General features: G+C 42.2%; 1 protein-coding gene across 1 annotated transcript in view; it reads left to right on the forward strand.

Moving 5' to 3' along the window:
- LOC122816395 (mannosyl-oligosaccharide 1,2-alpha-mannosidase IA-like) overlaps positions 1-14304 on the forward strand; it is a 1552790-nt gene that overhangs the window by 971967 nt on the left and 566519 nt on the right. Inside the window, exon 5 of the mRNA XM_044089154.1 lies at positions 1630-1724. Coding sequence (XP_043945089.1) covers positions 1630-1724 — 95 coding nt within the window. The remainder of the gene's footprint in view (positions 1-1629; positions 1725-14304) is intronic.

The following is a 14304-nucleotide window of genomic DNA, read 5'->3' on the forward strand; positions in this document are numbered from 1 at the left end:
GTAAGAACAGGCAAGTAACTTGGAAAGGAGAAGAAAGAAATTGTGTGTAACGGTCTGTTGGAAGTAAACCAGATAGAACTTTTCTTCATTGATAGGTAATAGATGCATAAAATAGACAAAAGAGGTGATGTATGCATATAGCGTTTAGGATAAGGAAACTATCACATTTTGTCCACTAAAAAGGTTTATTATATTCTGTAATAATTTAACCACACTGTTTGGTCTCAATGGAGCTAAAAATGTAGATTTTATTAACAAATAATATAACAAAGAACTGGTGTCTCGCCTATAGGCTTTCTACTGACTTTAAAACTCAGTGCTATTCTTCTAACTTATATGCTTACATAATAAAGAGCCACCACCCAAAAGGTTCACTAATTAATTAAATTAATCACAGTAAATATTTCATAATTAACTTATTATATTCTAATAATTCCCCAGGTAATAGCTGTACTCATGGTGTTTTGAGTCCACTGCAGTTGTTTGTTGTATACATAACACTTTTTCAATGCTATTAATTGTTTTTGTGCTGTTGGCATGTATCTTTTTGGCCCAGTTTGATCAGTTGATCTACCTGTATTCTTGGTTAACAAATGTATAAATAAATGCATAAAAGTTTAAAAGAGCACAGATCATGTGTCGCAGCACCCTGATAACAAGAAAAGGGTGAAAACAGAGTTACAATAAATTCTGTAGTGCTCACATAATATAGGGAAGTAGCAGTCTGGCTGGGTCTGATGTCTGTTAACGACTGTCATTTTTCAATATCCCTGGAAATAGTGCTAAAACAGTCATGTTTTAAAATATTTTTGGATGATCTTGAGTGACTAGAAAAAAATTGTAGTAATGAACAACTGATGTCCATGTCATGTTCAAAGCAAATGTCATGGAATCATAGGAAGTTACTAGGCTAATGGCCCTGGGGCCCTTACAAGCCTAGCCAAGAGTTTATCCCCAAAAAATGAAACCTCAGTCAGCACCTGTCACCCCTGTCAATGAGGGACACAGGTGGAACCCTGAGACAAATTTGTGGTTTCAGTAGAACCAGTACCACACACATGAAGAACAGGTGCACAGCCAATGAGAGAATGTAAATTTCCAAAACACCAGTGGCCAGCACTGAAATGTCAACAACAAATCTTTATTTCATATCATACCATATCAATCCAGGGGTTTTGTGTACAAAGCCTTCCTTACTGCAGATAAATAATGATTTTATATATATATATATATATATATATATATATATATATATATATATATATATACAGACACACACACACACACACACACACACACACACACACACACACACACACACACACACATATTGATATCTGTATCTGTATTTATACAAACTTATACTCACAAATATGGGTATGCACAAATTTACTCTCTGATTGACAGGAATTGCCCTCCTGGAGAAAGGAGGTATGGCCTGAAGGAAGGCTACTGTCGAAGTGTGGTGGTCATTGGATTCAGTGATCTTGGAATATGCATGAATTACTGAACCTGTCTTTCTGTGTCTATGTTCATTGGATTCATCGAAACAGACAGCTAAAAGCATTTTTGTTGTGTTTTCTTCCCTAACTCACCATTACTGAAGCATCTGTTTTTGCTGTGTTGCAGGTCTTCAGAAGAAAAGCTATAGAACTGGGAGAGAAGCTGTTACCGGCATTTTCCACGCCGACTGGCATTCCACGGGGTGTCATCAACCTTGGGAAGTAAGTACCAGCAAATCCTGTTTCTGATTAGCAGTTAAGCAGTACATTCTTCCTTTTAACAAAGTGTAGTACAAAGTGATTTCTTTCCTCCGTTTCATATTTTATAAAAGCACCACGTTGTTAATAATGATTTTCACTTCTACTTTTATCTTTTTGCCTTGATTTTGTTCTGTTCTGCAAGACTTTCACAGCGAGTTACAAATGTACAAGAGTTGTGATAATTTTTCACATATGTAAGGATTTAACTTGCATTACAACAGCACGTAGCAAAACCATGATGCACTCTGCGGTTACCGAGTTAAAGAACTAAAAGCTGGTATGAAGATGGTAGTTAACACGGACATATAGCACTGACCTGTAAAAACAATAGATACACTGTATGTCAACAAGTCATTTATCCTGAAGAAAATGAAGAAATTGTGCATATTGAAAAGGAAAACAGTTTCCTTTAGCTAAGAGTCACCAAAAAAGTAAAAGCACTAGCAAGCGGACACATTCTCTTTATACTGGAGAAAAATGAAATTGTTGATGCTAGAAGAAGATATTATTAGCTTTTACAGATTGATACTCCTAAACCTTCAGCAATTTCCCTTGCAATAGGTGCTCTACAGGATGCTTTTAATGCAACAGGCTAGTTGCTCAGCATAATGCATCCAAGATTATCTAAGTGCAACTAACTCTGGGCAAGACGGCAATTCAAATTGTAGCTTGCTACAGATCCCCCACCATGCCCCAGGATTCCCACTCCTCATTTCTTGATACAATGGAAAATATTAGGGTACAACCTAACACCCTAATAATGAGTGATTTCAACTACCCCACCATTAACTGGGAAAACTACTCATGTACCAACTCTTGTGCTCAACGTTTTCTGGAATTCATAAATTCCAACTCCTTGGATCAGCTTATCCACACCCCCACCAGGGGCAGCAATATCCTAGACCTGGTCATTGCCAACATGGGCAACCAGTGTTCCACACCAGAGGTCAATTCCTTGTTGGTCAGATCCAACCACAAGCAAATAACCCTAGACATCCACATCCCATTCCCACCCACCATTAGGGAAACCACCGTAAAAAAATTCTCCAAAGCCAACTTCACACTTCTTAAGACAGAAGTGACAAAATTCACGACACCCATGCTGACGGAAAATAGAGGTACGACTGCTGAATCCTATACAGTTGCACTTTATAAGCATGTACACGAGTGCATGGATCATGCAATCCCTAACAGAACCAAGATGCTATCCTCCAAAAAAAGGAAGCCAGTCTAGTGGTCCCCTGCTATAAGCAATCTTTACAACAGAAGAAAGAAACTTTTGCAAAAAACAATAAAATCCCATGATTGGAGGAACTCCATGGACAGCCACAGTAAGAAGCTGAAATCCCTTATAAAATCCTCCAAAGCTAGTTATGAAAACAAAATTGCCACTGATTATAAAGACAGCCACAAAGCATTCTATAGCTATGTCAAGAATCTCAATGGCAACACTCAGATCTGCTCTGAGTTACAGCACAATGGCACTAAATATACAGAACCAACTGATATTGCCAACATCCTGGCAAATAGGTTCAGTGCTAACTTTACCCCTCTATCATCCCCTAAATGGCCCATCTCTATATTGGAAGAATGCCAAGTTCCTGTAATCAAGGCTGCACAGGTAAAAAACACACTCTCCAAAGCCAAGAACACAGCATCCATGGGACCTGACAACATCCCAGGCTGTGTTCTACATGAACTACAGAAGGAACTGGCACCCCACGTAAGTACCATGTTCACTCATAGCCTCACCTCAGGCTTTGTGCCCACTGAATGGAGCACAGCAATGGTTATCCCACTCCACAAAGGGGAGCCACTATAGATCCCGGGAACTACCACCCCATTAGCCTGACGAGCCTGGTCTGCAAGGCTATGGAATGTATCATCATGGAACTTATAAACAATGACATTGGCAATCTCCAAACTCTGGGCTCTACCCAGTGCGGGTTTGTAAAAGGCAAACCATGTCTCCTAAACCTGATAGACTTCTTTGAAGTGGTTACTAAAGCTGTAGATGAGGGTAAGGTGGTTCACACAGCCTATCTAGATCTCACCAAGGCTTTTGACACCATTCCCCACTCTGGAATTATAGATAAACTCACTAAACTAGGTATAAATCCCTATGTCACAAGATGGGTTGCCAGCTTGCTCACTGATGGAACCCACACTGTCAAAGTAGCAGACACTAAATCCAACTTCAGACCAGTGACAAGTGGAGTAGCACAGGGTTCAGTCCTAGTATCAACCTATGAACCTATATTGGATGGGAGATAGGAAATTCACCCCGGGAATCATGTCAGTCACCCTGCTAGACAGGGGTCCAGAGAAGTAAATATTGTGGTAAGAAATATCCAGGGAATTGTTATGGCTAGGCTTGCATAGGCCTTAGGGCCGATAGCCTAGTACCAACCTATGAACCAACCTATGAACCCATGAACCTCTCCTGTTTGGTATCTACTTTTCTGAAGTACAGGCTAACACAGAAGGTCTTTGGCTAACAAAGTTCACAGATGACTGCAAACTAGGAGCCATAATCAAAACTCCTAATGATGTGGACATCCTACAAAAGGGCCTCACTGAGACAGATGCCTGGTGTCAAAGCCATGGCCTCAAGCTTAATGCCAAAAAGTGCATTGTCATCCCTTTTGGTAAAAACTCTGTACCCATGAACTACCACATAGGCAGTAGTCTACTTAACACCGAAGGTATGATAAGAGACCTTGGGACACAGGTAGACAGTAGTCTCTCCTTTGATAATCACATCGCCACAGTAGTCAGGAATCCTTCTACGTGGCACACCGTATCACAAAAGGTTTCTCATCCAGGAAAAAAGAGGTCATTGTTCCCCTCTACTCATCACTCATTAGACCCATTATAGAGAACAATGCCCTTTTTGGTATGTACCTCACAAGAAATCTAAAACAACTGGAAAGGCCACAGAAATACCTCACAAAGAGGATTACCGGCTTCAAACAGATGCCCTACGCAGACCGTCTCAAAAAACTCCAGCTTTACTCTGTCACATATCGCCTACTCAGAGGCGATCTCTGCCTAACATACAAAGCTATGTCAAATGGTTTACTATTGAAAATACGAACGGCACTTGGGCGACAGTCGGATAGTCGAATGTATAAGGTCGTAAACAAGGATGTCGAAGACAAAATAATCAATCTAGGAACGGTTTTAACATGGGTCGAGGTAGGTGTTCAGTATTATTCCCTACTACAAACATCTTCCCTACCTCGACCCATGTTAAAACCATTCCTAGATTGATTATTTTGTCTTCGAAATCCTTGTTTACGACCTTATACGTTCGACTATCCGACTGTCGCCCAAGTGCCGTTTGTATTTTCAATAGTAAACCATGTCAAACCCAGAGCTGTTGGACATGCTCCACATAAAGAAATCCCAATCGCTCCGAGCTACACGCTCTAGGTACCTAAACCTTGTCACCACAATAAATAGAACATGCTGGAGGGATAGATTCCTGTCCCAGAGACTTCCCATTCTCTGGAACAAACTACCTATCTATATCAAACAAAGTTCCTCATTAGCACTCTTCAAGAAAAATCTTGATGATTGGATGGGAGATAGGAAATTCACCCTGGGGATCACTTCTGGGGCACAGGAAAATTATTTTCTTGGGTGGCAAAAGGCAGGGTACAGTTTGGCTAGGCTTATATAGGCCCTAGGGCCAATAGCCTAATACCTACCTATGAACAGCTACCTCACCAATCAACTCCCTGCTCTTAAAAAGCCAGACAGATTTTACAAGGTGCTGCTGACCCAAAGGTACTTCTTTCCCAATCCTGTGTTAGATCCAGTAGTTGGTTCTTTTGGTAAGGAATCTGTATCTAAACTTCTTAGGGCTTCAAATCCGATATCTTCGGATAAAGATGGAAGAGCCTTTGCAGGTGTCAGAAGAAGTTATGTACTTCTTCAGCTGTTATCCTTAGGATGGTAAATAGTCTGGCTTATATGGCACAGTACGTCTCTGCATCCTTGGTGAAATAACTAGGGTGCTAGCAGATTTACCTTCCTCAAAAGATAAATCTTCTTTCTTTAACTTACTTTCCTCAGTCGCTCAGCTCATCAAACATTTACTGAAATGTTCCCACGATGCAGCAAGTGCTGTTTGTAAGCTCCTGAGCCCCTCAAGCCTTTCTGTGTTGGAGGGAAGCCTTCTAGCTTATCAGTGGGAGTGGTAAGCATTAGGTAACCTTGGAGGGAAGCCTTCTAGCTTATCAGTGGGAGTGGTAAGCATTAGGTAACCTATCTACCACAAGAGGAGTGGTTCCTGGCCCAGAAATTGTAGCTACTGGCTGTTTGGGCAGTTTTTTCCCATCTCTTTCAACCTTCTGGTTTAAAAGCCGCACTTGCGCTGTTTCCCACCTTTCCTGCTACTACCCTAGTCCAGATACAGAGTTGCTGTATCCAGGACTGTTGGTAAGCTTCTGAGCCCCGCAAGCCTTTCTGTGTTGGAGGGAAGCCTTCTAGCTTATCAGTGGGAGTGGTAAGCACTAGGTAACCTATCTGTCACAAGAGGAGTGGTTCTGGCCCAAAAATTGTAGTTTATTGGTCATTTGGGCAGTTTTTTCCATCTCTCTCAACTTCCTGGCTTTAAAGCCCGTGTTTGCACTTCATTCCCACCTTTCCCATAACTAGTCTAGTCCAGGTGCAGATTTGCTGTATCCAGGACTGTTTGTAAGCTTCTGAGCCCCCCAGGCCTTTGTGTTGGAGTGCAGCCTTCTAGCTTATCAGTGGGAGTGGTAAGTACTAGGTAGCCTGTCTACCACAAGAGGAGTGGTTCTTGGCCCAGGAATTGTAGTTTATTGATCATTCGGGAAGTTGTCCATCTCTTTCAACTTTCTGGTTTAAAAGACCACATCTGCACTTGTTTCTCATCTTTCCTGTAGCTAACCTACTGGAAAGCACTAGAAAGCTTTAAACTGATACAAATCTTCTAGCTTAAAAGAGTGACTTTGGAGTGATTATCAGTTTTCTGTATTTTCTTGCTGTACTTAACTGTTTTCCACGTAAACGCTGATTTTTCCAGCACTTATTGTGATTTAAAAGCTTGTTTTTTTCACATATTGTACTTATTTGACTGCCTGCACTTTTAAAAAGTTTTTTTTTTGTTTAAATAAATTGTTTAACTGTTGTAGGCTTCACACTAAAGTGCAATAGCCTTTTCTAATCGCTTGTAATCATTTAAAGCTGTTTTTAGTGTACTTTTTTCTGTTTTTGCCTTATCTTTTCAAAAAAAAAAAAATAAATAAGTTCTTGTTTCCCGCCTTTCTAAGCTAGTATAGTCCAGTTTTCTGGCTAGTGCTGAATTCAGGGCTGTGTTAATAAGTTTCTAAGTTGCCCATACCTTACTTGGATAGAGGGAAGTTTCTCTGTTCACCTGTGAGAGAGGGGAACTTTGAGCAGCCATCTGTCCCTGGAGGAGTGGTTCCAGCCCAGAAGTTAGTAGTTTAAAATCCGCGTTTGCACGGTTTTGTGTGCCGGCCAGCACCAGTTAGCTAGGGTTAAATTATTCCCGGCTCCACTAAATCTCCTCTTCAGTTTTTCACTTGAATCTAGTCTAACTCTCAAACTAAGCACTCAAAAAGCATCCTACAGTCCAGCACTTGCTCAGACCTAATAGCAAGCACTAATATACCCCGACATTTGACTGCCCAGCAGGACAAGGCTCTTTATCCACCCCTCACCAACCAAGCGACTAAGCAACTCACCCTACTATTCAGGCATGACCAAAGGGCAACTTCAGGTGTACTGTATAGTCCAGCTGGTGAATCTGGTTATCCTGAGGCAATGTTACAACTGCCTCATGTACACAGACAACCTTCTCCTCCTACCACAAAACACTAACATATGCGAGAGATGCAATTATACAGCCAAACTGGAGGCTAAGGTCTCTCCACCCAAGACTGGAACATACAGTCATGAGGAGAAGATTAATACTTGCACCACACCTCCAGCCTCACAGAGACCTACTAAACCAGCACTGGCAAAAAATACATATAAATACAAAAAATCATACTCAGAGGCTCTAAATAAAAACCTGCAAAAGCATCAGAGAACTCCAAAGCAGACACCCACAAAACCTGCACCTCCCATCACAAACCAGACAACACATAAAACACAAAATCAGTGTGCCGCACAATCACAGCCCTTAAGGCGAAGTAACATACCTAGCACACTAGTAATAGGTGACTCAATAGACAGGCACACTGATGCCACACTCACTAGGCTGGACATGGAGAAGGTTACTGTTAGCTGCCTATCGGGATCCAGAATCCGCCACATAACACAAGCACTCAGGTCACTCCAGAACAAGTACAAATATGACTCTGTCATTGTTCATGTTGGTGTGAATGACCTGAGATGTACCTCCCTGGACTACATGAAAAGAGACATGGAAGAGCTCTCTGATCATGTAGCCCAGGCGGGTATGACCCTGACCCTGAGTAGCATCCTGCCTTCACCAAGATGATACCTCAGTATAAAGAAAAAAATGATCAATTTCAACAATTGGCTAAGTTTCTGGTGTCATTCAAAGGGGATCCAGTGTCTGTCAGCCTGGGATGACATGCTCGACAAGCCACATTGCTTCACAAAAGACGGCTTGCACCTGTCACCCCTTGGCTTTCAAATACTGGCCAAGGCTCTTGCTGACCCCATAGTGCCTTTTTTAGGCAAGGCTCAAAATTCAAACCCACCACTGTAAACAGCACAAGTAAAAAAATGAGGGTTATGCTACTCAACGCCAGGAGTTTAAATCTCAAAATGCATGCGCTCGATGCACTCCTAAGTATGGAGAACGTCGACATCTGTGCAATAACTGAAACCTGGTTCAAGGCTCCAGAGAGCACTCCAGCACTACTGGGCTACAACTCATACCACACATTTCAGCCACAGAACACGGACCGAAACACAAAAGGAGGGGGTGTATCCATATTCATCAAGGATATTCACACCTCCAGGTTAGTGGCGCAGTATGATACCTCTGAGATCATCCATGCGCAACTAACATCGGGCAAATCTGCAATGCAAATGCCTGCTACAGATCACCCTCCATGACCCAGGACCACCACTCCGCCTTTCTGGAGACACTGGAAAACTTGAAGGTCCTACCGAACACCCTGATATTGGGTGATTTCAATTACCCTACCATTAACTGGGAAAACTACTTGAGTACAAACTCCCAGGCTCAGCGCTTCCTGGAATTTATCAACTGAAATGCCCTGGATTAGCTGGTAAACTCCCCTACCAGAGGCCACAACCTGTTGGACCTGGTCATCACCAACATGGGCGACAGGTGTTCCGTACCAGAGGTCAGCCCGTCACTGGTTTGATCAGACCATAAACTAATCACCCTGGATGTCCACACCCCACCACCACCCCCAGCCAAGGAAACCACAGTGAAAAACTTTTCAAAAGCAAACTTCACCTTACTTAAGGCAGAGGTGTTAAGTTTCACAGCCCCCATGCTAAAGGATAACACTGCCCAAGATACAGAATCCTTTACAATTGCACTCTGTGAGCACCTACAAGGATGTACGAATCGTGCCATCCCTAGCAAGACCAAGACTCACTCCCCTAAGAGAAGGAAACTAGTCTGGTGGACCCCTGCCATAAACAGGTATACAACAGAAGGTGGAAACTAGTTCAGAAAAAAAGCAAATCCCAAGAAGGAAAGACATCACTGATCAGTATCAGTAAGAAACTAAGGTCCCTCATAAAATCATCCAAGGCTAACTTTGAAAGGAAAATAGCCAAGGATTCAAAAGATAACCACAAAGCCTTCTTTAGCTATGTCAAGAATCTAAGTGGCAACTCGCAGATATGCTCTGAGCTAGTGCAAAACAGCAGAAAATATACTGACCCTACTGATATTGCCAACATCCTGGCAGATAGATTCAGTGCAAACTTCACCTCCTTCTCATCTTCAAAAGGGCCCACAACAATACCGGAAAAGTGTAGTGTCCCAGAAATCACAGAAGCACAGGTGAAAACAGCCCTTTCAAAAGCTAAAAACACAGCATCAATGGGGCCAGATGGTGTCCCAGCCTGCATCTTGCACGAACTACAGAATGAACTAACCCCCCACCTAAACACGCTGTTCAACCTCAGCCTCTCCACAGGCTACATGCCCATAGAATGGCGCACAGCAACGGTTATTCCGCTCCACTAAGGAAAGACCACAACTGACCCTGGTAAGTATTGCCCCATAAGCCTGACTAGCCTGGTCTGCAAGGCTATGAAGTGCATCATCATGGAACTCATTAACAAAGACATTGGGAACCTCCAAACACTTGACCCGACCCAGTTCAGCTTTGTTAAGGGCAGATCATGCCTACTAAACCTGGTTGACTTCTTCGAGACAATCACCAAGGCCATAGACGAGGGAAAGGTGGTTCATACAGCCTACCTTGATCTCACCAAGGCATTCAACACCATTCCTCATGCGGGTATTATAGTAAAACTCACCAGCCTGAACATAAACCCCTACGTCACAAGATGGGTTGCCAACTGGCTTACAGACAGAACTCACACGGTAAGAATAGCGGGCTCCAGGTCTGACTCTAAACCAGTCTCAAGTGGTGTCCTGCAAGGCTCGGTTCTGAGACCCCTACTGTTCGGCATATATTTCTCAGAAGTACAGGCAAACACAGGAGGACTATGGCTAACCAGGTTCACCAATGACTGCAAACTGGGAGCCATAATTGACTCTCCGGCTGACATGGACATCCTTCAAAAAGGCCTTACTGAGACAGACACCTGGTGTCTAAGTCATGGCCTCAAGCTAAATGACAAAAAAATGCATAGTCATCCTGTTTGGGAAAAACAAAACACCCACAAATTACCAGATATGCGGCGCCCCCCTTAATACAGAAGAGGTAATACGAGATCTGGGGACCCAGGTAGATAGTAATCTCTCCTTTGACAATCATATTGCCAAAGTAGTTAGGAAATCCTTCTATGTGGCCCATCTAAATACTTAGGGGTTCGCATCTAGAAATAAAGAGGTTATAGTGCCCCTCTACTCGTCACTCATCAGACCCATCATATAGTACAATGCCCCATTTGGGATGTACCTCACAAGACACCTCCAACAGCTGGAAAGACCACAAAAGCACCTAACCAAGAGGATCACTGGCCTCAAACATATGTCCTATGCAGCCCGACTGAAAAAACTCCGGCTGTACTCAGTGGCATATCGCTTACTCAGAGGTGATCTCTGCCTGACTTACAAAAGCCATGTCCAACTCAGAATTGATGGACATGCTCCACCTAAAGAAATCCAAGTCACTGTGAGCCACGTGCTCTAGTGAGCTAAACCTCGCCACAACAATAAATAGAACATGCTGGAGGGATAGACTCCTGTCACAGAGACTCCCCATGCTTTGGAACAAAATTCCTAACTACATTAGGCAGAGCCCCTCACTAACACTCTTCAAGAGAAGCCTTGACGAGTGGATGGGCAACAGAAAATACACCCCTGGGATCACTTCATTGGCTCTGCTTGACAGAGGCTCAGTTAATTAATCAATGGGGCAGCGAAAGCCGACACACTCTGGCTAGGCTTAAAAATGCCCTTGGGCAGATAGCCTAGTACCTACCCATGATTGCTGCAGTAGCCTTAGCTGTATGGGTTATATCCTGCCAAAGATTTAACAGCTTGACAGCTTCCAAAGCTTCAGGGTTCCTTCCACACACCCAAACTATCAAGCAGCTTGAAATGAGCTGACTAAAGGTACAGGTTTAGGCACCAAGCCCTTCAAGCGTTCCTGTCACTGAAGAGAGTTCTCTCCTTTTGGCTTTTGAGGGTTGATTGCCAGATTGTGGTGTTTCTTTGCTGGACAGATAACTTCCCTTTAGGGAAAAAACATCCACCTGAAAAAAAATCTTGTTTTATTGTACTTTCACATTTAGGAAAGTTATTTTTAAACTAGGAACTTCTGTTTTAATGGACTGTTACAAGACTTAACAGTACTTTTAACTTTTTTTTCACTTTTTCCTGTCAGTTTGAAAGTTGTTGAAAATGATTGATAACTATTTGTTTCTGTGGAGAAATTATCTTTATTTTAGTTATTAGGGTCAACAAAATGTTTCAAAGTGCTTTTACTGTGTTTTGGTTTCAAAATTAACTTTTAAAGACTTTAATTTTTACCGGCTCTCTTGCTACATTTACCACATAACATTCATTTTTATGCAATTGCCAGTCACCTCTACCTGTGGCTAGCACTCCCATAGAAGTGACTATGGTTCATCCTAGAAGGCTAACACTCCTGTGTCCTTGACTGTATAGGACATTTACATTTCAATGAAACAGCAATAGAAGAGGGGCAAAATTCTTGGCTAGACTTATAAGGGCCTCTGGGCCAACAGCCTAGTATCATCCTATGAACGCTGTGCATCTGCGTAAGTAAAATGCCTGTGCCATCAGTAAACTTCTAAGAAGTGCATACAGATAAAAGTAGCATTTGCTAATAGTGAGTGTGTGTGTGTGTGTGTGTGTGTGTGTGTGTGTGTGTGTGTGTGTGTGTGTGTGTGTGTGTGTGTGTGTCTGTGTGTGTATATATATATATATATATATATATATATATATATATGTGTGTGTGTGTGTGTGTGTGTGTATGTGTGTGTGTATGTATGTATTTTTCCTAGTGACATTTGAGCATTTCCAATATATAAGTGAAAAATGCAGTCATATCTTATCAAGATCAGCAGTCTTCTGTGCAGATAAATCCAAAGTAATAGCAATCTTCATCTATGTTAGCTACATAAATAAGTCTCCTCACCTTCAGGTTCCCTAGCTACATGTATACCTTTTAATAGTGTAGATTCAGGTTTGTGAGCACTGTAACAATGCAAATAAGGTGTGAACTCATTAGAATTGCTGAATCCTAAATTCTTGGCTCAGTGTATCAGATGTAAACTTAGTGCAGGCACTCCCTCAGTGTTTGTTGCTAATTGATTGCAACTGTGAATGATTACTGATAAGGAGAATGAAAACACAACAGCAATTCAGACTTCATTACCTCCAGTGGGTGTATAAGTCAGGTTAAACTTACAAAGTGTAGAAGTAATTGTATTAAAGTTTTAAATGCAAGTAAGCAGCCCACATTTCACCCTTTCCATTCAGTAATCAATCTCCCCTGCATTTGTTGAAAACTATGTATTATTGTCATTTAATATTCTCACACAGTTTAAGGACAGTGATACAAAATGCCTTACAGACTATATGTTACAGCTTACTGCTCAGATAAGAGAAGAATGAACACTGCCCAAGAGATAAGACAGAGCTGCATTTCTGCAAACAATATTCATAAATTAATTGGACTACATCTGAAATTAATATATGTAAAAACAACTCAGAAGTGTACAAGTGCCATATGTCTTGCTAATACTGTGGATGATTTTGCACTTGCTTATATGCACTATAATTTTCATTCTCTGCTGCTAAGTGGTTTCTGTGGCAAAGAGGGGTAAGATGCCCTTACTGTGTTTTGAAGTGTTATTGTTGTGAGAGTTCATAGCCAGACATGTAGAAAATCTCTCATGTGTGTAGAACATCTGCTAAACACATTGATGCACATAGCATATGCTATCTGTAGATCATGGTTCAAGTACCACCTTTGCCTTTTAAGGATGAAAGAGACTTCCTATGCTCTGGAGCGGACTGCCTAGCTGTGTCGGGTGGGGCTCCTCATTGGCACTCTTCGGGAGGGGTCTTGATGATTGGATGGGTGATACGGGGTTCGCCCCTGTGATCGCTTCTGTGGCTCTGCTTGACAGGGGCGCCGGAGGATAATTTTCTTGGGTGACGAAAGCCAGGGTACCTTTTTGGCTAGGCTTGTATAGGCCATAGGGCCAATAGCCTAGTACCTACCTATGAACCTATGAACCTATGAACTTGTTTTCCATGGGAAAAAGGCTCAATTTTCAGCTTGACCATGGAACAAACTACTGGTCCCATAGCCTGTCCTTCTTTCAACCACAAAAAGAAAAAGTTACGTAAACAGTCTTTGCCATCACTGCAGGCTAACAGTTTGTCTTACTAGCAGTTGAGTGACTCAGCTTTGGACATAGTTTGTTCCTTAGACCTCTCACCTTTTACTCCTGATCCCTCCGGTATAGCACCTACAGCTGCTATAGACCAAGGGTTAGCCGAGTCATCTGCGGCTGTTGGGGGTCCCCTCAGTGAGCAAGGGAGGACCATTCTTTTTGATCCTGGGAGAGGGAACAGGAAGACTTCCCTGTTTGGCTAGAATGTTGTGACCATCGCTGGGGGGGAAGCTGCTGCTTCCATTAATAATACCATTTGACATATTTTTCCTGTTAAAAAAGACACAGAAAACTAAACATATATCTATTCCTCAAATGTGCTTAAACAGCAGTAGTTTACTGTGTGTGGCTGGATTTAATTCAGGCTAATGATCCTTCTTATAAGGTAGTTTCTGGTAAAAGAGAGAGGGATGACTCTTTTTCTGAATAAATTCAAGCTTCTGAATCTGGGCAGGAAGATGAA

Source organism: Protopterus annectens, chromosome 1.part1 (assembly GCF_019279795.1).
Source record: "Protopterus annectens isolate FY-2018-M chromosome 1.part1, PAN1.0, whole genome shotgun sequence".
NCBI classification, from domain to species: Eukaryota; Metazoa; Chordata; order Ceratodontiformes; family Protopteridae; genus Protopterus; species Protopterus annectens.